Below are 24,698 nucleotides of genomic sequence, written 5' to 3'. Positions count from 1 at the left end.
CAGACCTGGAACTTGAATGAAGACGGATGACTCCAAAATCCATGATTTCAACCTCTAGGCTGCGGCTGCAGCTTGTCTAAACAATTAACAAACTCATGAATCAGGGCTTTACATAAAATTCTCTTTTTAGCTTTAGTATATATCAAAAGTCTTAAAATGTTCACAGTCCTTAACCCGGTAATGAAATTTCTGGGAATAAATCTTAAAGAAATAGTCAGAAATTTACCCAAAGATGCATGCACAAAGATGATTATTGCAATGTTATTTATAATAGAGAGAAGTTGGAAGCAACCTAAGTGCCCGACATCAGGAGAGGTTCCATTATAAAATGATGGAGTATTATACAACCATTGCGATTATGACTGCATAGGACAGAAAATTGTATATATATGTAATCTCAACTGTGTAAAGAAAAAAATACACAACAAAAAAAACAAAAATGAAAGAGACACATGTCAGATGTAATTAGCAGTGGCCTCTGTGAGGGGGTTAGGATTTTTTCCTCCTACACAATCCAAATTTTCTACATTTGAGTACTTCATTCTTGAAATCAGGAAAAAAATGAAATTAAAAAAAAATCCATTCTGTGTCTTGATTAGATTGTTGTCAGCTGGGTCAGCCTGGGCAGTCCATGAAATGAGAGATGTCACAGCCAAACCACCTTCCTGCCACTTGAGCCCAGGATGCCTGGGGATCAAAACATTGACTGAGATAGTGTCCCAGCTGTGACATACAATAGTTGGAATTCAAGTCATTCCATTTACTCATAGGTACTCAAATATTCAAGGAAAGCAGAATAATTCATCTTAAAATCAAAAATATAAATTGCATTGTTCTAGCTATTTGTTTAATTAATGCTTCTGTTAAATGCGATCATGTTTGTTCTTTAGTCTGACAGTGTTAATTCTTCAGGGGAAGGAGAAGAAAGAACAAATTCAGAACTTTGGGGCCGGACCTGGGAAACTAACAGTCTGGTTAAATGCTGAAACTTACCATGTATAAGATTGGTGGGCCCTCTCAGAGGAATTAGAGTTAAAGCTAATAACCCAATTTGGAATAATTTAAAGCTCTTTTTAGGGAAGTTTGTGACTCAATTGGGTTCATTATGCATGAGTTTAATGTGTAACAATTTGTTCTTGAAAGCTAACGTTATTGTTGGCAGTAAAGATAGGAAGTGGAAATAAGTTTCCAATATGTAAAGCAGATTTATTTCTCGTTTCATATGGACTTGTTCCGGGTCTCTGCTTATGAATCACAGCGTTCTCCCCACAATAAGATGCTGTCCATGCAGTTGGTTATGATAAATGACCTGTAATTGTGAATCTGATATTGGTTTTCAATATTGAATTTATCATTCTGTCCTCTTAACAGATATTAAATACTTTTAAGAATTTATCCATTTGCCTGATCCATCTGTGATTTTTCAATATGTAAAATTTATTAGTTTCCTAGTTTTTTGAGATTTTAACGGCGGACAACATCATTAATAATGCTGAGTAATGGAGCTGACCTCTTTTAAGCCTCATTCCCTTCCACTAATCCAGAATGTCCAAATTGAATCAAAATGTATTCGATTTAGGACCCAAAAAGCAAACGGCCGTGGTGGGGTGCCTGATTTGAAACGCTCCTCCCACAGGCCCCCCCTTCACCCCTTTGCCCTGCTCTGAGCCCCTGGCGGAGGGAGCCAGGCCGAGGCTGCCTGGGCCTTCGCCAGTGCTTCCTCCACCCCCTCTTCCCATTGGACGAGCCCACTCTGGCAGCCCTCCTGTCCCTGAGCTGCCTCAGTTTCTTCAGTGCGGGTGATAGATGATAACAATAGTGCTGCCTGTCTGGCTCCCACGTGGAGAGAGCTTTGTGAAGTACTGGAAAGAGTGCGGGCTGTGCACTCAGACAGTCTCCTCCAGGATGACTCCGTTGCTGCCCTAGAGCTCTCGTTGAGCTCAGCTGAGAAGGCTTCGGCCCTTCACTGTTGGGATAGTTCGAAGGAAGCTAAAAAAGAAATCAGGCTGGGAGAAAGAGAAACAGGGCTGTGTGAAACACCACAAACAAAGCAGGACTTCCCTACCCCCTGGCTCTGTGTTTAAGGCCACGCCTGCACGTTGCCATGAGAGCAGTATGAAGCTAGCTCAGGGTCAGAATTTGGGGCTGCCCTGTTGCTGGGTTTTGTAGCCTCAAGGCTACATCTCACAGTTACTGCAGTGTCCGCTGTGTCAGGTGGACACTTAGAGGCACAAAGGCCTACAGAACTGAGCTCCCGAGGTCAGGGAACATGTCAGCCACCAGCCACAGGGGTCCCTCAGCCAGGGTCCTGGAAGGGGATGGAGCCAGGGCTGTGCACACGTGGAAGGACGACGACCCTCATGACAGGCCAGGGGATGGACAGAGAGTAGCCCAGAGAAGGGTCCAGCTGAGTTTCCTGGTCACACTTACGGAAGGCAGAGGGTCACCTTCTCAGGGGCGACTCCAGGATGAGCAGCCCCACTGCGGCCTCCGATCTGTGGATAATTGAAAAATAAGTGCTTTCCTTCCCCTGAGGTCTAATTTCATATTCTTACGGCAGTCCAATTGACTTTCAGTCCAATGCAAATCAGCTTCCTTGAAAGTTTTATCTATTTAAGGATTATGGGCCAAGATCAAACCTATCAGAAGAAACCGGGAGCTGTCAATAGGGTCACTGAGAGGTGACAAGTTTCCAAAGGACTGGAGTCAAGAGGAAACCTACTTTTTCACTGAAAGCCAGAGGGTCGCCTGGTTCCAGACCTGGCCTATGAGGCCATATCAAATAAATTGCCCCAGTGGAGACCAGAAGCCAAGTCTCCAAACTGCCTGCACAGGGCTCTTTCTGCCCTCACAGGACATGATTTATAAGCTGCTATAAAGGAAGCTATGCCTTCCCCGAATCCCAGGCATTTCAGAACCTTGTCGATTCAGCCTTTACTCCCCAGGTCTCTTGCTATACTTTTCCTATCAATGGCTGACCACCCCTCAAACCAAAAGGTACCTTTAATCTGATAAATGTGTTTCGAGTGCCTATGAATGTCTGGATGCTTAGCACTGGGCAAACTGCTGTGGAGACGCAGAAAACACAAAATACAGTCTCTGCCCTCAGGTAGGACTAGTAATGGCACTGCACTTAATAATCAATTATTAAACATTTACTGCATGCCGGGCACTGTGCTGGACGCTGCAAAGACACAGGAAAAAGAATCATGCGTAGTCCCTTCCAGAGGAGCTTATCTTATTAGAGACAGAAGATCTTAACATACAAACCACAACAGTTTATAATGTAATGTTAAGGTGTATGGTTGAGGCAATAAGGACAAAAGAGTTGGGAAGGATCAATGTAGGCTGGAAACAATCAGAGTAAACCTTATGGAGGAGGCAGTGGAAAAAGGCATGAGAAAAGGATGGGATGCGGGACAGGCAGAGAGGACAGGATAGGGCATTTTGTGTGTGTGTGATCAAGAATTATTATCTTTATTATCCAGCCCTTCAAATATGTGCCACCCTTTCAGGTACTTGCCCACATCTGTCTAACAAAGAAAAAGGGCCACAAACATTGATGGACCACTTACCTGTGCCAGGAGGCATTCTCCACTTGAGTTCATTACCGTAGGCATCCTTCCCAACCACACTGCCAAGTAGATATCCTGATCCCCTCTTTTTGAAGAGGTCCCTAGAGCCCAACAGGAAAATCGTTTGCCCAAGACTGTATCACCAGTGTTGGCCAGGCTGGGATTCAAACCTTGGCTTCGGCCTTGGCCTCCAGGGCTCATAATCTCTTACCACTGAATCACGTGGACCCTAGGAAGCAGAGAGTGGCAGTACTTCAAGAAGACCATGCCAGACCAGGATCTAGAAGGCAGAGGAGGAGGAAGGCAAATGGCACAAAGACTGTCCTTCTAAGCGAGACCAGGCCAGGTGCTATGGAGGGCAGGGAAGAGCAACCAGTAGATGGTTCACCTTCAGAGACAGCCACCACTCCATTCCCCTTGGAAAATTTCCCGGAGCTGCCTTCCCAACTCCGACTTCCCACCATGATGGCTGCTCCTTATGGCAAAATGCCAGTCCTCCTGAGGATACAGGGCTCTCTCCTGCAGCAGCTAGACTCCCCACGGGGGCTCCCTGTCCTTCATCCGGGGCAAGGTAGGCTTAGTTAGGTTCGGTGCTCCAAGAAGGGCCATCTCTCAACTTTGTCCTCCTCTAAGAGGCATGGGAAGGGAAAACCCTCACTGAACCATAAAATACATATCTTCTCAGCACTTAAATGGGTCCCATTTTAAGCCAAGATCAGTGTAATTAAAATTATAAGAAAATAAGACCAAAGAATACCCTCCACTGTCCTTAATTAGGAGCGAGATGAGAAGGAAGAAAGCTTGATGTAGTTTATTTAAAAGGCATAATCCTGAGTGGGACCAAAAAAGAGAATAATTAAAATGGAGGTATCGTGATTGTTCTTTTAAAGGGTCTCAGCGGACAGAAGGTCCCGATTGGCAGACAAGACATGTGGGGGCATTTGCTCATTCTCAGAGTAACTGTTCTGAAGAGGAACATGCGAGAGCCCTGGTCTCTGGGACCTCTTTCCTACCTCCCCGGAGTCTTTCCAAGCAGATGGGAGAACAGGAAGAACACCAGGGGTTCGGGGTCTGCCGGACAAGGAATGCTACCCATGGTTATACTAACATCAATCACAAGAAATGGTTGAGTCTCTTAAACCCCCTTGGCATGCAGGAGGTGGGGTTACCAGATTGTTATTGTCATCATCATTAAGGCTGCTGTTATTAACATTTATCCAGTGCCAACATTGTACTTAGCACAGCACAGAGCATAAAGGAAGATGCAGCTCCTGCTTTGAAAATAAACATCTAGGCTCTCCTACTGGATTGATGCCCCAGCAGGGGGAACCAGCCTCAGGCAACATGGGAACGTTCCACCCTCCACCCGCCTGATGCTGTTTCTTCGTTTTCCTTGAGCAACTTCGGGTCCTCTGGAATATGCTCGGTGTTCTGAGACCCTCCCTGTCTGGGTTGCTTGGCCCTCAACTGGTCAACGCAGCCGAAGTCAGGGCTCAAAAAACAGTGCAGAGAGCAGAAGCGGACATGAGCAACCAAGACTGAAATGGAGCTCGAGCAGGCAGGGAACGTGGGGGACAGAAAACACAGTGTTTTCTCACGACTGGTGTGAGTCAGATTAAACACTTCACTTAATGTCACCATCCTACTGCTCCGATCCCCTTGTTTCTCTCATCACTTCAACTTGCAATCTCGCACTTTACAAATCCTTGTGTACACTTTAAAAATCAAGACCCACACCATAGTAAATGTTAACCATACAAGTCTTTGGAAAATGACAGGATTGACAAGTGTCCATGGCCATCAAAGAAATGTACAAATATTATATATATATATATCAGTTCCTCAAGCAAAAGTCCCACTTCCCACTGCCAAATGTTATTTTTCACTGCAGCTCTGCAAGATGAGTGAAGGCGTATATTTCACCAGCAAGCCACTTTTTATAGAGTGAAAAAAAAAACCCAAACACTTTTAATGCTTTTCAACCAACAGGATTTCTGAATGCTAATGAATGAATCACCTTTGTGGTGACTGGCCGCCTGGGTTTCCTCGTCACACACAGAGCAGGCTCAGTGGATGTGACTTGTGTCCTCATGAGTCCAGGAAGAGATAAAAGACTGACATTGCTACGAGTGAATTATGAGATTTGTCTTTATCAGTGAGAATAAGGTCATAAGTGAGCCCAGCCGTCGCCTGCTATATGTGTGTTCCATCTACTTTTCTGTATAATGTGATGTGCGCCAGGACGAGCTGGAGTAGCCCAGTGTATAAATTAGCCATTTTAAAGAGCTGCAGTAAGTCTTTAAGGCCACCAGGGTAACTTTTAATGCATTGACGACCCTCTTCAATAGACGCTGGTCTTCTTTATTTCTGACCTGCATTTTGATGACAATCTGGTGGAAAAAGTAGCTGGAAGGACTCTCCTAAGTGGATTTGAAACCGGAGAGAAAAAAATAACACGTTGAATTACAGCTGGCTCCCAATTAGAAAGCTAACCAATGATGGAACCAAGTTCCTCGTATCTATTTCTGAAGAGAATGCTTAATTAAATAGTTAATTAATGCAGCATTTGTTTGTGGGGCAATTTCTCGGGGCGAGGCACTGGGCAGACCTCTGAAGCCTGGCTTTTCCAAAAGCTGAGATGAGGAAACAGGTTTTGCCTGACGGAGGTTCTTTAAAAGGAGAAGAATGACGAAGGAAATCATGGGTATTTTCTAAAACAGTGTTTTAGAAACAGTTTTAGAAACTTGTTTTAGTGTCTAAAACAAGCTGACACTAAATCCTATGAAAAATGATGCTTTTGATGTGTAGGATTACAAAAAACAAAATAAGAGATTCTGGAAATGGTCTCTCTTCCACAGAGCCTTCGGCTTGGAATTTGCGCGCTGGTTTCCTTGTACCTACTTCTGTGAAAACAAGAACTCTGCCACAACACAGGAGTCTAGAGTCACTCAATGAAGTCTTCTCTTCTACGACAGCCACAAAGGTTGGGCAGCCCAACGATGGACCAGGGGCTGCGGAGGAGACAGAGGTGAGACAGCTACAGGTCTCTATCCCCAAGCAGCTCACGAAATGGTTACTGAATAAATAGCTATGGAGCATCTACTATATGTCACTGCTCTATTTGGTAGGCGGTGCTTTTCAGACACAACTAGATTCATGGAGAAAAACAACTGAGAGCTTTACAAAGCCCCACATACACTTCAAAAACCAAGATCCACTCCATAATAAATTTTATCAGTACAAGTCTTTGGAACACGAAAGTGTTGACAGGTGTCCATGGCCATCTAATACAGGAATTCATTCAGTCGTTCACTCAACACGTTTTTATTGAAAACTTACATACCAGACATTGTTCTGAGCCCTGAGAACAGTGAACACAACAACGTTCCTGTCCTTGTGGAGCTTACACCCAGTGGGAGAGCATGTACAATAAACAAGCATGTACACGATGCCGTATCATATTTTACACGTATACATTTATGATGAGACGGGTACCGTATAGTGGATTCTTGATCCTGACTGCCTTAGTTCAATCCCACCTCTGTCAATTACTACCTGGAAAGCCTTAGGGAAGTTATTTAACATCTGCTCTCTGAGTTTTCTCATCTGTAAAATGGAGATGATAATAATAATACCTAATTCACAGGTTGCCATTAAGATCAGTTACGTCAACATGTGTAAAGTGTTCAGAACAGTGCCAGGCATACAGTATTATATGTGTGTGCCATTAATATAGATTTCCCACTTATCAGGTAAAAATAAAATGACAAATTAAAAATAAAGACATAGAGGGGCCGGCCTGGTGACACAACGGTTAAGTGCCCACGTTCCACTTCGGCAGCCAGGGGTTCACGGTTTCGGATCCCCATGCAGACATGGCACCACTTGGCAAGCTATGCTGTGGTAGAGGTCCCACATATAAAGTAGAGGAAGATGGACACGGATGTTAGCTGAGGGCCAGTCTTCCTCAGCAAAAAGAGGAGAATTGGCAGCAGATGTTAGCTCAGGACTAATCTTCCTCAAAAATAAAAAAATAAAGGCATAGATGATTGAGGTGCTATTTAAAATTGGGCAGTCAGGAAAGGCCTTTCTGAAGGAGGGAACATTTTAACTGAAGCCTGAATGAGGTGAGGGTGTGAGCCATGTTAGTAACCAAGGAGGAATATTGTAGGTGGAGAGAATAGAAAGTGTGAAATCTCTACAGTAGGATCATGCTTGGGGTGACAAGGAGCAGCAAGACACTAAGAATGGCTAAAGCAGAGGGAGGGAAAGGAGCAGCAGGAAATGAGGCTGGTGAGGCGGCCACGGGCCTGGTCATAGCAGCCCTTGTAGGCCATAGCAGGGGTCTGGGCTATTATTCTGAGTAATAAGAAGTCAACAGAGGGTTTTGAGCAAGGGAGTGACAAAATTTATGTTTCTAAAATCTTCTCTGTAGGGTGCTGCCTCAAAAAATTAAAAATAGAATGACTATATGACGTAGCAATTCCACTTCTGGGTGTGTGCTCAAAAGAACCGAAAGCAGGGTCTCAAAGAGATGTTTGCACACCTGTGTTCATAGCAGCATGATCACAATAGCTAAAAGGTGGAAACAACCCAAGGAAGGAGATTCTGTAACATGCTGCAGCATGGTTGAAGCTTGAGGACATTACGGTAAGTGAAATAAGCCAGTCACAAAAAGACCAATTCTGTACGATTCCACTTATCTGAGGTACCTAGAAGAGCCAAATTCGCAGAAACAGAAGGTAGAACAGTGGCTGCTAGGGGCTGGAAAGGAGGGGAATTGGCAAGATGAAAAGAGTTCTGGAGGTTGGTCGCACAACAATGGGAAAGTACTTAACTACTGAACTCTATACCTAAAAATGGTTAAGATGGTGACCTTTTATATTATGTGTATTTTACCACAATTAAAAAAAAAAAAAAACCTGTGTGGAAAACAGACTGGTGGCAACTAAGAGTGGAAGCAAGGAGACCCCTTAGATGTTTCAGGCATCTATTGCTACATAACAAACGAACCCAAAACTTAGTGGCTGAAACCAACAAGCCTTTCATTATCTCTCATGACTCCGTGGGTCAGCTGGACTCAGCCGGATGGTTCTTCTGCTACATGTGGTATCGACTGGGTTGCAGTCATATGAGGGTACACCTGGCTGAAATGCCCACGACCCTCACTCACATGTCTGGCACCTTTGTGGGCAGTGAAAGGCTGGGCTAAGCTGGGACACTGACCGCTGGGCCTCCCTCCCATCCCATGCAGTCACAGGGCCTCTCCTCCCTCAGTGGGCTCTCCATGTGGTCTCTTCTCTTTGTCTCTCCAGCAGAGTAGCTAGACTTCTTATGAATGGCTCAGGCCTCTCAGAAGTACAAGAGCCTTCTTGATGCTTAGGCCTGAAAGACACAAAATACATCTTCCACATCCTGTTGATTAAAATGAGTCACAGACTAGCTGAGATTCAATGTCGTAGAACCACACAGGAATAACTTCTGGAAGGCATGGTTCACTGGGGACCATCTTTGGAAATTAGCCGTGTAGGATTATTACAGCAATCCAGGTAAGAAAAAGCAAAGGTTTGACTAGGATAATAACAGCAGAGGTAGTGAGAAATGGTTGATCTGGAATATATTTTGAAGGTTGAATCAGTAAGATTTGCTGATGGCTCAGACATGGGGTAAGAGAGAAAAGGGAGTCAAGGATGAGTCTAAGTTTCTGGCCAAGGCAATTGAATGAGTGATGGCGTCATTAATCAGCCCGCAAAGTGTCACCAAGAGCAATGGACTTGGAGCCTTGAGGTCGAATCCTGCCTCTTTTGTTCATCACCATATTACTTTGGCAACTCAACCTCTCCGGGCTTCTATCTCCTGACCTGGACAATGAGGATAATAATACCTGCTCACCCTATCTTGTGACGTCATCATAGGATCAAATGAAATCTTTTATGTAAAAGCTAATGACTTGAGTTTGTTACAAATGCAGTGGCCGTAGGAAAACCACGCACCTTGAAATCATGAAATCTAGTTCCAGTCCCAGATCCATCTTAGACTTGCCGTAAGAACTTGGGCAAGTCATTTAACCTCGTTTTGTATGTTTCCTTATAAAACCAGGCCATAATATCTGCACTGCCTGTGCCAAAAGCATTTTTGTGAGAGTCAATCACAAGAACATGCAGAGCATTTTTGAAAAGGCATAAAATGGCAAATGGAAGGTATTATTATTGCATCACTAATTACAGATCCCATATCTAGGCTTAGGGTAAAAAAGAAAAAAAACAACAATAGGGTGGAGTCTATAAAATCCACCCTTTCTCATTTGACCCAGGGGTTCCAGGCTCGGCTTAAGGAACAGCCAGGGCAGAATACCAACCAGAGCTGCTGTCAAACACAACCTGTAATTGCAAGTCAATCATACACATGGCATGAGAGTCGGCGAGTTATTCATAATAATGGAACACAGATAACAAGCTTATATTTGTAGCAGTTTGAGGGAAACTATTCTGTTACTTGATTTTTTTAACGCACTGGAAAACTAGGGTGAATGCAGGAGGTCACATCATGGAAGCAAAAAATAACAGGAGCTGAGGGAAGAAAGGTGCAAATAAACGCCTCTTTTCAAAAACAAGTGTGTGACATCTAGAGCCAAGTCAGGTTCTAGAACCCGGGTCCAGGACAGCAGGACAAGAACTCCAACATGCCCAGTGGCCACAGAGGAGCTCTGGGTTATAAAACCCAAAGACACCCACACATTAAACAGCCTGGTTTTCAATTTATTCTCTGCAGAAGAATAAAAGACTGAGTCAATGCTGCAAGGACATGAACTTGGGTTCTGAAGGCGTCGGGTGCAGACGGTTTAAACGCTAACCTGGCCCTTCAGGCAGGGGAGCACATACATACGGCTAACGGATGTGGAAAGCAGTCATTGCCTTTTAAAAAGAGTGTTTCTGTTTTCATTATCATTTAAGGCTGTAGTCAGTGTTGAACGATAATAAAAAACTGGCATGGGGAAAAAAAATGCATCCAAATCACAGGCGTACACAATAAAAAGGCTATTATAGACTTTTGTGAATATAAATAGTTTTTAAAATGAAGCTGCTAAGACTGACATCTTAGATGCTACCTGAAAAAGAGTCATATTTATATATTCCAACATTTGCACCAGTCACCAGTCTCGGCTTTCTACCACGAAATGGGCTGGGTAATTTTTTGGGAATGAATATCAATGCAGACTGGTTGTGGAGCAACAAAGGGGGATATTGAAGTGGCAGGAGCACAAAGGGCAGAGAAAAGGGACTTGATGCCCGATGGGGGAAAATTGAAGAGGACAAAGAAATAAGACGAATAAAAAGGAATAAGCAGAGGTTTACTCAGAATCCTATTAAACAGTGCATCCTCATTTGTACCTAAGTTCAGGCTTCCCTTGGTGATTTTGTCTTTGCATATAGCCACCATCCCAAACAGTCAGGGGGCCAATTTCTTTGCTTTTCCCCATTCTGGTGAATACTTAATGAGTATTCAGCAGAAATATAATAATGTCACGCTTGGTATTTCCTTTAATGGAGTTACTCTCCCCATACACACATGAGCTCATGGACTTCAAGGGTGCCTCGTTGGGAAAGGGGGTCGCACTGGAACTCCATAGTGAAGGTCAAAGCTCAATGTGAGCAATGTAAAGTAAGTGTAAAGAAGGACTTTCTGACCGTGGGGAGTGGGGAACCCTGGAAGCATAGTCAAAGGAGCTCGTTGACTTTCGGAGGTGTGGCTCTTCCTGAAGGTGGAGATATGGGCTAGAATGACCACTGCACATCCTTCACGTCGTTCAGGTACAAAACACTTACTTAACCAGGCAAGGCTGCGTGGTGAATGGTCTGCGGATTCTGAGACTACTGACCACCAGCTGGAGCAGGCATGGGGGGCTGAGAGGTCTACCAAGTGAGTTTCAGCACCCACAATAGGGCCTATCTGATTACTAGTGTTGAGCCCATAGGGTGTGAGTAAAGAGATGAACATATCCAGGAAAGCACAAGCAAGCAGTTGAGAATGTGGGACCAGAGGGGGATCATTGCATCTGCATGCCCCATCACAGCCTCAAAGCAGGACTCAAATCAATCTGCTCTTCTTGCCATCTCCCACTGGACCTCCAGCCTCGCTTGGCTCTTTTAGCCTGTGGCACCCCCATCATCCAAGTTTCTGGCTCCAAACCTGGGGCCATCCCTCCACGATGCTGTTACTGCTTCTCCTCCTCCTTCTCCCCACTCACTGCAATCTGCCTGCCACCAACTCCTTTAAGACTCTCCCCCATCTATCTCTTCTATTCAAGCCTCTGTGCCTATCCAAGTATAAACCATTTCTCCTCTGCAGGAGCTTACCTCCTGCTCTCATTTCTTTCTTCTTCCAAACCACCCCGACATCACCTCCAGACTGATCTCCTAATACACTATTTGGATCATATCACTCCTCTGCTCAAAAACTTTCCAGGGTTCCCCATTGCCTATGCAACAAAGCCCAGGATTGGGTATCCTGTCCTTCAAGATCCTCCACAATCCTGCTGTCTTAACCTTTCTGACCTAATTTTCTGTCACGGCAAAGCCACCTTCCACTTTCCCATTGCCATATGTCTGCTTGGTGTTTCACCTTCTGCTCTGCTGAGACTCAGTCTGGCCACCACCTCCACTGCTTGGCGATCCCCTGGCCTGCAATGATACTTCTTTTCCCTGAAGGTGTAGACAGTACACTTAGAGTCTCTATCATCTACTTAGCAATTCGTGGCTCATTACCTGTGGCATCTCGTCTGTTTTACTCGACACTGAGCTGTGATTTCATGATTTGCTCCTTTGTGCCTCCACTTCCTGATCAGGTTGAAAGCTCCTTGGTCTGCAAGCACTGTCCACGTCCCACTATTTCTGTCGCCCTAGCCTAGTGCTCTGAGCAAAGCAGGTGCTCACCAAATACTTATCATTTTAGAAGGGGAAAATCTTAAGAACATTCTTCTCCACGGAGATCTTGAAAGTCAGCAATCTGTTCTGGAAGTTACAGAAAAGGACTGACTTCCAAAAGGCTCCAGGCCGGGTGAGGAGACACTCTACAAGACCCACTTCCTCTTCCCTCCGCGGCTCAGCTCAAATTAAAAATTCAAGAGCTTCACTGGAAACACCACCAGGAGCCAACGCAGATCCCAGTGAGGAAATTCTGTAGAGGTCCTGGCTCTTCCCCAATAATGCTGAGGCTCGTTTTAGCTCATGACTTGGTAATGCCCACAACTCAGGTTAGGAGGACAGATTCTGGCCCCAGTGTGTGAAAGCTCGTCCATGCCCCCGTGGGCGCACACATGCCCGCCTGCACACAGACTCACATGACATAACCATCCTCAGCAGAATTTTGAAACTTCGTTCCCAAATAGCCTGTGGAATTGAATTTCTGATATCTGAGTGCATATATGGATATGCATTTTCCATTACTTGTTTAGGCAGACTATAAAATATCACTGTAGAGGAGTTGCCAATTTATGAACAGGTTGCATGCTTCAAGTTCATTTGTTGGCTATTTGGAACATAGAACGTGTTTTTCCCTGGAAGCAAGAATGTGTGCACAAACCCACTTAACCCATAATATACTACACTATAATATCACAAAGCAATTTTTATCCTGTTCATCAAGGGGTTGCAATGCCTCTCAAATGCCTGTAGTGGCTAGGTGGACAATGTAAAGGAGGAGAGTCAGGTCAGGAAAATACAGAATGATGGAGACTATGCTGCACCTGCGCATGCCCCATCTCAAGAGGGCAGCCACTCCCCAGCAGCAGCGGACGGCTGCCACGGGAGAATGCAGGTCCAATGCAGCAGAACAGGAGAAGCCAAAACCAAAATTTTATGGGAAAATAGTTGGCAACTAATTTGAAAAAATTGTATACACAGTGCAGATGAAACAAGACACGTTGGTGGGCTGAAATTGGCCTCTGCTTGCAACCTCCACTCCATAATGTTGCTTCCTTGGGGAAAAAAAGCATTTTAATTTCTACAAGCCAACAGCAGGAAAGTATTTCCCCTCTTCTGGAGAGGTAGGTGGCTCTTCCCAGGCTCTAATCCCAGGTTAAGGCTCTACATTTTATTAGAGATGACTAATGTTTCTGGGGTTCTAAGAACCCAAGGCTGATATAGGGTCTCGGGCCCTAAAGCTAAGCCCTCCGCCTGGCCCCATCACTGAGTCTGGGGATATGACCTTTCCACTCCTCTCTGATGTGTCAGGGCCGTTTGTTCATAGGGTGTGTGTAAGTTAGGACCTGCACACGTCTTTCTTTTGTTGTGGTGGTGGTTGTTATTGCTCTATGATTTTGTCTCTTTGTTTTTTCCTGAATATAAATGTTACATAAGTTTATTATAGAAAATTTGGCAAATTTTCCCTCCTAGAAGTAATCATTGTTAATAATGATTGCTTTTTTCCAATCTTTTCCTATTTTTTTTTCACATTACACAAGTGTAGTGGCTTGAATCATGCCTTCCACCACCCCCTCCCCCAAAAGAAATTGTGGGGGCTGGCCCTGTGGCTGAGTGGTTAAAGTTCTGTGCGCTCCACTCCGGCAGCCCAGGTTCACAGGTTGAGATCCCAGGTACAGACCCACTCTACTTATCAGCCATGCTGTGGCAGTGTCCCACACACAAAGTAGAGGAAGACTGGCACAGATGTTAGCTCAGGGTCAATCTTCCTGACATACAAAAAAAAATGTGTCCACATTCTAATCTCTGGAAACTGTGAATGTGACCTTATTTAGAAAAAGAGTCTTAAGGATCTTGAGGGGAGAAAATCATCCTGGATTATCCAAGTGGGTCCTAAATCCAACGACAAACATCCTTCTAAGAGACACATGGAGGAGGAGGAAGCCATGTGACCATGGAGGCAGAGATTGGAGTGACGTGGTCACAAGTCAAGGAACGCCAACATCCACCAGCAGCTGGAAGAGGCAAGGAATGGATCCTCCTCTAGAGCCTTTGGAGGGAGCACGACCATGGCAGATTCCTGACTTCGGGCCCCCAGAACTGTGAAAGTAAATTTCTGTTTTGCCAAGTGTGTGCTAACTTGTTAAGGCAGCCCTAGGAAGCTAACACAAGTAGCACATGAATAAATGGATGTAATTAATTCAAACAGTACCGGATCATGTAACGTAAAAAGGGCAATACTCTCCTCCACGCCACACAAATCCCTCTGTATTCACCGCGGATGGTAACTGGTAACAACCCTTCTAGGCCTTGTCCTATGCACTCAACACACACACACAAATGTGCACATAAACAGATTTATATATTTCTATGTCTTTTAAAATAAACAAGACCATGGTATTCTGCTACTTGTTCTTTTTTAAATTCAGCATTTCTGGGGGATATTTGCATGTCTGTACATAAAGATCTGCCTTATCCTTCTCACTGACTGCAGTATATCTCATGAACGTAACCTATGTCATTGTTTTCACCGATTCCAAACTTTTTGCGCTAACAATATTACAACGATAAATCAAAGTCGACTCTCTTCACTTGGCTGCGATTGAAGTTATTTCCCCCCTTTTCAATCTACACATTAAAAAATATATATGTATATGTGTGTGTCTGTCATGAGTTCTGCTCACCAAATATTTCTGGCTCTCTATCTTCCGCCCTTGGAATTGAGTGTGAGCAAGTGGCTTGCTTTGGCTCGTGATATGTGAGCAGAAGTCGCTGTGTCATTTTCAACTGGAAGCTTTAGGAGTGAGAACACAATTTGTCTCAGTCTTTTCCCCTGCCAAGGGCTCGCAGACACACTGACAGGGAGTCTCCATAGCCTAGATCTCTTGGTAAGGATGACACAGAGCAGAGGAAGAGACAATGTGAGCAAGAAATAAACCTTTGTTGTTTTAAACCTTTGCAATTTGAGGGCTGTTTGTTACTGCAGCATAACCCAGCTAATCATAACTGATTTTACACACACACACACACACACACATATATATATATATATATATATATATAATGTACACAAGAAGCTTCAAAGAGAAAAGTGTGGTTTATTAGAGCTTGCTCAGTGTTAATCAACAATATGATTAACAATACACTTTTACTTCCTGTTTAGTCATTTATCCCTTTTACATTTTCACTAAGATGATGAACTTAATGCCAGTGGGAATGAAACACCGTGTTTCCAATATCACAACAATCACACTAGCTATAAAGAAATAAATGTTTGGTGGATATGTGGGTCCATGCTCTTGCTTTTAAGTCTATAAACAACACTATGCTCTGCATCTATTAATAAGGCAAGAGGTTTCAGGTTATTTTCTACAGTTTCACGTACACTGGAAATAACAGTGCTCTGTGGGCTCAAAGAACAGCCCTTCTCTGTTGCTTCCGGATGCGGGGATTGGCAGGTGCTGTTCGCTTTAGGGAGGGAGGAAATGCTGTTCTCTGATCAACAGTGATGCCTCAAGGTGATTAAAGAACATTATTTGTAGAACTGCAAGAGGATCCAAATGCCCTCAGTTCTCCAAGTCAGCAAAGATAAGGCCTTGAAGGCTGAAATGATAAACATAACAAGAGCTTTATGGTTCCAACAAAAGATATCGAAGATCCAAGCCTTTTCTCTCCTGGGCAGAAGAATATTTTTTAATGATATCTCTTAAAATGTCAGATTTAATAGAAAAAAATGAAAAGAAAGCCCTCCTGCTTTCCCCCACCCAAACACTGCAATCAGAGAAGCTTCCTTCATCATGGCCCTGACCCCATCACAATTCTACACGGAAGACGGCAGCAAACACCGGCAGCCACCCACTCTCCCGGGTTTGATGACAGCAGCCAGCCACACCATGAAGGACGTCTGTGATGATGATGACATTTTAAATTTAAAATTCAAATCTTCAAAAAATGCCAGGGCATCACAGTGAGGTTTTAGGAGAGAATTCTAATCTGGGGGATACAGCATCACTCCTCTAAGGTAGGAACTGAGGGGTAAAACAAAAGATGGTTCTTATCCATAAGACCCCCAAGACACACTGCCTTCTCCAAGTTGATCCTGGGTTAGCAAAAGAGGCTGGGCTCTATGCAGCGATTCTGGAGGGAATTCTGGGCCCAGTGTGAATCAGTGCTACTTAAGATTAATAGAACTGAGTTAGTATGGGTGGGGTTTTCTCCTCCTTAGCTTGAACAACCAAGACAGCACTACTATTCATTTACTTTCATACAGCCTCTGGATTACTGGCTTGCTTCTCTCTCTTCTTTTTTAAGAAAATCATTTATGCTGCACTCAAGATACTTAATAAATACCCTAGCTTTAAATATAGTTTATTGAGTTCAAATGTTTATCATGAATCATTATGGTAGTGCTATGGTCTGAATGTTTGTGTCCTCTCAAAATTCACATGTTGGAATCCCAACCCCAAAGGTGATGGTATTAGGAGGTGGGGCCTTTGAGAAGTGTTTAAGTCATGAGGGTGGAACCCTCATGAATGGGATTAGTGCCATTAGTGCCCATGACTGGGAAAGAGGTTCCAGAGAGATCCCTAGCCCCTTCTGCCATATGAGGATACAAGGGAAAGTCTGCGACCCAGAAGAGGGCCCCCATCGACCCTGCTGGCACCCTGATCTCAGACTTTCAGCCTCCAGAACTCTGAGAAATAAATTTCTGTTGTTTATAAGCTACCAAGCCTGTAGTATTTTGTTATAGCAGTCCAAATGGACTAAGACAGGTAGGCAGAATTCTGAGATGGCCCCCAAGGCTCCTGTGCCCTGGTGTACACACATCTTCTCCAGGTTATTCTATCAAACACTACTTTAGATGCTGCTGTGGAGAGATTTTTCAGATGCAATCAAGTTCCCAAATCAGTTGACCTTAAAATAGAACATTAGTGGGCCTGAGCTAATCAGGCGAGCCCTCAAAAGGACTGGATTCTTCTGGTGAAAGAGATTCGGAGTATGAGAGTGCACATGGAGGGGCCACGTGGCAAGGAACTGTGAGTGGCCTCTAGGAGCTTAGACTGGTCCCTGCCTAACAGCCAGCAAGAGAACAGAGCCCTCAGACCTACAACTGCAAGGAACTGAATTCTGCCAGGGAACAGACTTCTGACTTACAGAAACTGAGATAAAAACGGAGTGTGTTTTAAGCTTGTGGTAATTTGTTATGCAGCAGCAGAAATCCAATACAAGCAGATATAGAGTATTGCTCTGGCCTCGAATGTCAAGAAAGTTAAATATAAATGTAATTTTAATTTTAGCCCTCATTCTTCTTCCTTGAGAATCAGATACAAAAGTGTAGTGTAATATGCCTTTTCCTTATTAAACAATAAAAATTAAATTTAAAAATTTAATATTTTGTTTATATTTATCCCAAATCTGGAAGGTTTCCTAGAGGTTAGGCTTATGGCTAAGCACTCTTTATTCTCTCTTCCATTTTTTCACAACCTTTCTATTGTAATTATAAGGTTTTAGAATTCATAGTCTATCATTATAAGATATAAAATGGAATTCACTTTCCCAAATTCAAACATACGCAGTAACAAAATGGTAAAATAAACAGAAAACTCCTTGTAATATATCATCCAATGAATAACTATATACCATGAATGGTATTCTACTGGTAATAATAATCCTACCAGATAGATAAAAATTTAATTTCATCAAATTAACATCAATACAAAAAAAATAAATGACTAATAGTAACATTTCTATTTTTGAATTATAAACGGCTTATCCATATAACTGAATTTTCCTCTAGTCAGCTTCAAGACTTAAAGGATTTTCTTTTTCTTTTCCGTTATTAATCAATGAAGCTTGGTGTCTAATTAATTTTGGAGCATCTGGACCTTTGAGCTCCTTGGATAAAGGTATTGTGTAATACTAAGGTTTTTTTGTTTGTTTGTTTGTCTCAAATAATTGGCTGCATTTTAATGGTACTGTGTGAAAGGCCAAGCATCAGCGGAAGCAACCGCCTGCTGCCCCCTCCCCCCAAAATCAATGAAACAGCACCCCTTAGTGGTAGAAGGACAAAATTACTGGTAGGTTAACAGTTCAGCAAAAATCTTGCTGAGATGTAAATTGGTAAGCACAAAATAATTTCTCTTTAAAAAATTAGAAAGAGTTAAGTGGAACATTTTAGAGTAATCATTGCAAAGTGGATTACGGGGATTCACAGGGTGTTTAGAAAGCCAAAAGGGAGCCATTGTATCTGCTGGGAAAAGTGAAAATCAAGGATTAACAGCCTTTAACATATTGGAAATTAAATTATCCCTAATACAAGTAGCAGAGGAGTCTCAGCAGCCGTCTGTCCTCTAATGACTCTGCCACTGAGATGGAGCATAAATGAAAGGAGGCTGATTCTTCAGACAAATGGGATAATTTTAGACTCTTCCATGACCCTTTAGAATCATTGACTGGTTAATACTGATACTCAGCAACATCTGTCCTGCTGGCTGTCTTTTACAGTTGAAATCACTAAGGCTCGTGGGAGTTAGGAAAGTAGTGGGGTCACTATTTGAATGTCATCATTTCCAATTCTCTAAACCTAAAATAACTGAGTTCATGCCTGCTCCACTATAGAAGGTACCCCATCTTCAACTCTCACCCTCCACTAGCTGAAAGGTGGCAGGACTGTGTCATTAGTGCCTGGCTCTGTAGCCAGACTGCTTGGGTTCCAGGTCTGGCTTTGCCACACATCGAGTGTGTGGCCTGAGGCAATTATTCAGTCCTTTGTTACTTCATTTTCCTGCCTGTAAAATGTAGTTGGTAATGTAGGGGAGGAGGACATTTCCTCTCCCCAAATGGGGGTTCATCTGGCCGGAGAACGAATTAAATTCACATGAGACAGAATAGCAAGAGAAAATTAAACAAAAGTTTATGAGGAACCATGGCCCGGGGCCTTTCTTCCCGAAGGAAGAAAGGGCACCGAAGAAGTGGGGTGCACATAGTGGTTATATACCCCCAAACGGGGTGTTTCACATGTGATTGAAATGTCCCTCCCATAATAGTCACAAGATTGCCCTGTTGGCACAGGGCTTGATGGACACAGCAAGTAGTGGTCTGCTATCTCAGTGGGCGTAGCAGGAGGCAAGTGGATTGTCTGGAGCTGGGCGGTCACAGGTGAGCGCAGCAATCGGTTCCTAGCCTAAGGAAAGATGCTTAATCCTTAAAGAAATGCCAAAGTTGGGAGGGGGAGGGAAGTCAGTTACAGGAGGTTACCAGACTAGCACAATAAAATGCAGATTTTTATGTCCTTGCCTTTGGTATTGATTAAGAGTTTTTAGAGAGAAGGTCATCGCCTCTCTTCTTCCTGGTACAGAGAGGGAGGCACCTTTTACAGATAGAGATTACCTTACAAACGTAAATGTGTCCTAACAAAGGGCAAGTTCCATTCCTCAGAGCCTCCTTGCCTGTCCCAGTTTATCAAAAGCAAGGAGCCTCAAATAATCCTGATGCCAAAGAGACATATCTTGGGGTGGCCAATTTCAGGTCCCCACAGTAACAAGTATCATAGTCAAGGCATTGTTTTGAGGATTAAATGAGAAAACAGAAAAAGTGCTTAGAGCAGTGCCTGGCACCTCGTAAAAACTTGAGAAACATTAGCTGTAATTAGCTGATACTGCATAGATTGACAAGCTCTTCAAAAAGTTGCAAACTTTGGGTTATATTGAAAGACTTCTAAGATGCATACCAGCTATCAACAATGGTAAATTACTTGGGAGGAGTGGATGTCAACGTTTTTACTTGGCATACTTCAGTATTGTTGGAATGCATGGCAACAAGTGTGCTGTACTATTGTAATTTTAAGTAAATAAATAGAGACAATATTTCAAAGCCTGCTTCAGTAATCCACTCTAGCCTTTGGAGCTCACCTTCTAGAATTTCTTCTACACCTTTAACCTCCCTGTCCTCTTAGCCCTTTGTAAAGATGCCCCACCCTCTCTAGGCTAAACTTTTGGTTATAATCCATGGTTGCTGATGTCTGCACTCCCAGAGTGCATCTGCAAAAAGGCACGCAGCAGACGCTACAAACTCCTGCAGTGGCAGCGCGCCGCTGCTGCTCAGCCTGGAGAAGACTGCAGTCATGCACCAGGGAAACCAAGCCACAATCAGGGTTTTCCATCTGCAACACAGGGCTGAAAGCTGTCACAGCACTCTGCTATCTGGGCACCAGGCTGTCCATCTGCACTTGGACTGGCAAAGAAAGGGAAAACTGAAAAGAGATGCCAGCCGCCAAGCCTCCTTCCCAGTGTGGCACTGCTGTGGCCCCATAGCCCAGACCAAACCAGAGCACCGGAGACCACTGCCGCTCTCCCACCTCCCAGAGGACTGCACGATTTAGAACTGCTGTAGAATCCTCAAGCAGCTGCATCAGGATGTTTAGTATGTCCAGAGGGGTTTTTAAACAAGAAGGCAACTCTTCAGCAAGTTTCTTAATCTCCTTTGAACAGTGGGGGTGTATTAATTACGGTAATGCTAGCTGCTAAAACAAAAGTTTATTTCCCCTTACAAGAGTTCTCTGTGCATGCTCTTGGGTGGGGAGGCAGGGTCCTGCTCTGCACAGTCCTTCTGGAACCCAAGTTGATTGGGGAAGGGGGTCTGCTGTCTTCAGTGCTGGCTTCCAAGATCCCCTGGGCTTTGGCACCCAGCTGGTGGAACAGGAAAGAAGAGTGTTTGTGGGAGATTTTTATGGGCCAGACCTGGAAACGGTGCCATTACATTCTGTGGCCACACCTATCTGTGTGCAAAAGGGAGGGTGGGAAATGTGGTTCATCTGTGTGCCCAGAGAAAAAGAGGACATGCATTCAGTGATCAGAGAGCCAGTCTCTGCCGCAAGAAATCACATGTTTACCTTAAGGGATTGTGATAAGGAATAAGGTGATGTGTGATGTATGCTTGGCTCATTGGGGCTATTGGGGAGGGGGGCAAGGATGTAAAAAGAGGTGAGCAGTAGAATGCCCAAGAAGACGCTGAGCTGGAATACTCACAGGTACAAGCGTTAAGGTGACGGCAGAGCAGACAGATTTAGGACTAAGGGGTTTGACACTAATGCTATTTGCCAAAGGGTTTCAGCACTATGCCTTCAGGCTATGACTTGGGAATGCACTTCCTGCCAGCATTCCCCACCTCTCCACCCCCATGCCCATTCTCTCACCCACCCACTCCCCTTGTTGGGTGTGTGGTCATGTGACTAGCTCTGGCCAACAGGCACAAGTGACATGTATCACTCCTGGACTGAGCTTTTAACTGCTGGTGTAAGGCTGTCTAAAGGGCTTCTTGCTCTCTGCCAGTGAACAGCAAACAGTATTACACAGGACTGTCCGCATCAGCCTGGGTCCTGGAGATGGACAACACAGTATGGAGCCTCGAGGCACCCAGGCAACATCTTGTTTTAAGTCACTGGGATCTTTGAAGTTGTCTATCACCGCAGCATAACCTAGTTTATTCTGATTGATATAGAAATCTTTTTTTCATGCAAGAGGCATCAGATGGTCTGTGAACAAACCAACCAACAAAAAGACATTCTTGTCCATTTTAGATCATGAGTTCCAAGAACTAAAGGATCATGCTTTTAAGAACGTAATTTGTACATTATGGCCTCAATGCAAGCAAAGGAAGTGTTTGACGGGCCTTGGATTATTTTAAATACTGATAAAATCAACTTTCAATAGCGCCCCAGACATACTCTCTTCCTTAAAAGATAATTAGTTCCAATTCAGAGAAAGTTTAAAGCTACAAAATGCTAGAGAGATGTTAAGGGCATACAATCAGAAGTAAAAGAAAAATGAAAATGGGTGAGCTTTGCAGGGAATTGTAGGCAGCTGTCTGGAGTATTTTTATGTAAGGCACAAATTTGGTTACTGGTTCGCCCTCTGGGATCTCTAGAACTGACCTGAATCAAGGAGGGCCTCCTGCACTGACCTCCTGAATTAGGCAGGCCTCCCCTACAGTTGGTTGCCTTTGGGCCCTCCTAATGCTCTGGCCTGTGAACCAGCGCTGTAACGCTTTCCTAGCTTGTGCAGTTCTGTCTCGGATCTCACTCATATCATCCCGGGCTGCAGATAGCTTGACATAAAAATACGATGAGTGAGGGACCATAACTCTTTTTAACATGTTCCCCTAAAGTAAGTGATCCAACAGGACAGCCTAGTTCTGCTCACTTCAGAGTAAGAGGAAGCTTTGATGTTCCTAGCCAGCTGGTTGAGCTGCCTTAACCAGAGCTCAACAAGCAGACTGTAAACTCCTGAGATACAAGAGCTGTATTTTATTCATCTGGGAATAGCCCAGTAATTAGTTAAGAGCCTGCTTGGGTTCAGCCAGATTCTGGCTTGAATGTTGATTCCCCCACTTAATAACTGGGTAACTCTGGCTTCTTAACCTCCCAAATCCCGTTTCATCATCTGTAAAATGGGGATAATAATGCCCAACTCCATTGACTTGTGGAAATTAAATGGGATGCTTGTACACAAAGCTTCTGGTGCAGCTTAAAAGTCTTCATTGAGTGCTTCGAAGAACTGTGGCTTCTGTCCAACCCCAAGCGTGTGATCTCAGAAGAAACCATGTGCCTCCAACAACTTTAAAGGAGAATCCTCTGCCAGAAGCTGCAAAGGCCATAAAGTTGGGGTTGAATCGTGTTTACCTCAAGGGAAGGGATTGGTCTTCATTTTACCTGCATCGTTTGCATTTTTATATGGATTAAAAATACATGAAATTAAAAATAAATATAACTTTTTTAAGGGAAAAAAATGTTGGGCGGGCAGAGTCGCTGGCTTACTTGCTTAATCTTTTAGCTCTTTCAGAGACAGCAAGAAAAACCAACAGGAAACGTTAATAATTACCCATATTAGTACAGCAGCCCCATTTCCTGGGGGTAGAAACAAAATATAATAATCCTTTAGAGTTGCACCAAATCTTATTTCACAAGACTTTACACACACTAGCTTCCACATATATCTTTATCTCCCCTAAATCCTTTGAGTGGTTTCCATCCCCCGCTGCCCTCAAGCAATGGTGGGAGGGGAGAAACTGAGGCGGGGTGGGGGCGCCGGCCGGGGAAGGGCTGGAGCTCCCATCCCGCGGGCCTCCTCCTGCTCTCAACGCGGGGACCCGGGCCGTTACCGCGGTTTCGGCGCCCCCGCTCGCCCCGGAGCGCTCAGGCAGCCGCCCGGCCCGGGGCCCGCGTAGCCCAGGCCGGCCTGGCCCAGGGGGCGGGCCCGGAGCCTCGGCCTCGCCTGCGCCGCCGCCGCGCCGCGCCCGCCGCTTCCCGGCCGCTCGCTCGGGGCGGCCTCGCGGGGCCGGAGCGCTGCGGGCCGAGCGCCGCCAGCATGCTGCAGAAGCGGGAGAAAGTGCTGCTCCTGAGGACCTTCCGGGGCCGCACGCTGCGGATCGTGCGGGAGCACTACCTGCGGCCCAGCGTGCCCTGCAACAGCCCGCTCTGCTCGCGGCCCGCCGCCTGCCGCAGCGGTGAGGGCCCGCCGGGGAGGGCCGGACGGAGCGAGGGAGCCGGGCCGGGAGCGAGGGCGGCCGGGCAGAGGGAGTGAGGGCGGCCGGGCGGAGCAAGGGAGCCGGGCCGGGAGCGAGGGCGGCCGGGCGGAGTGAGGGCGGCCGGGCGGAGCGAGGGAGCCGGGCCGGGCGGAGTGAGGGCGGCGGGGCCGGGGTCGAGCGTCCGCCCGGCGGCGGAAGGGCACTGCCCGAGGCGGAGCGCGAGGCCGGCGGCGCCGCCCTGGCTTTACCCTGCCCGGCTGCGGGCCGGGAACGAGGGGCCGGCGGCTCCAGAGCCTCGGAGACGGGCCTGGTCGCTGCTGCGGGGCCTCCACGCGGACGCCCCCACGGGCCCGCCCGGTAACGTGAGGCGGCCGAGAGCCGGGCGCCCCTTGCCCCGAGGGAGCCCGCCCGCCGCGGTCCCCGGCACCGTGTGGTGGCGAAATGGGGAGGTGCTGAGCTGTTGGCCCTGCAGTGAGAGGCGGCACGCGATCCGGTGGCGCCCTCTTGACATTGCTTTGCTCCCCACAAATATTCTGACCTGCCAGCGCCGATGCCTCAGACGTCGTGTCCCTCAGAAGAGGACGGCCCTCTTCACTGCGGGATTTGTGAACGGTCTGGGCCCTCGTGGTACAGGAAGGTCGTGGGAAGTTAGGCTTGGGGCTGCTGTGCACTAGATCTT

At 45.4% G+C, this 24,698-nt stretch overlaps 1 protein-coding gene and 1 long non-coding RNA gene across 3 annotated transcripts in view; one reads left to right on the top strand and one right to left on the bottom strand.

The window, feature by feature from the left end:
• Positions 1 to 255: 255 nt before the first annotated feature.
• Positions 256 to 24,689, bottom strand: LOC123282892 (uncharacterized). Its single transcript, XR_006523214.2, has 4 exons — positions 24,558 to 24,689; positions 3,576 to 3,676; positions 2,431 to 2,495; positions 256 to 2,006 (listed from the first exon to the last, which is right to left on the bottom strand). It is a non-coding gene; the product is annotated as an uncharacterized lncRNA (long non-coding RNA).
• The window catches only part of DIS3L (DIS3 like exosome 3'-5' exoribonuclease), a 28,018-nt gene continuing 26,928 nt past the window's right edge, over positions 23,609 to 24,698 (top strand). The window contains exon 1 of one of the 2 annotated variants that reach the window (XM_044764679.2): positions 23,609 to 23,998. In XM_044764679.2, the coding sequence (XP_044620614.2) occupies positions 23,860 to 23,998 (139 nt within the window). In that variant the 5' untranslated portion in view covers positions 23,609 to 23,859. Of the gene's footprint in view, positions 23,999 to 24,150; positions 24,632 to 24,698 lie in introns of those variants that run through there. The other variant, XM_070499575.1, reaches the window with a different exon arrangement.

The sequence above is a fragment of the Equus asinus genome, chromosome 2, assembly GCF_041296235.1.
Source record: "Equus asinus isolate D_3611 breed Donkey chromosome 2, EquAss-T2T_v2, whole genome shotgun sequence".
NCBI classification, from domain to species: Eukaryota; Metazoa; Chordata; class Mammalia; order Perissodactyla; family Equidae; genus Equus; species Equus asinus.
This window is presented reverse-complemented; position numbering and strand designations above follow the sequence as displayed.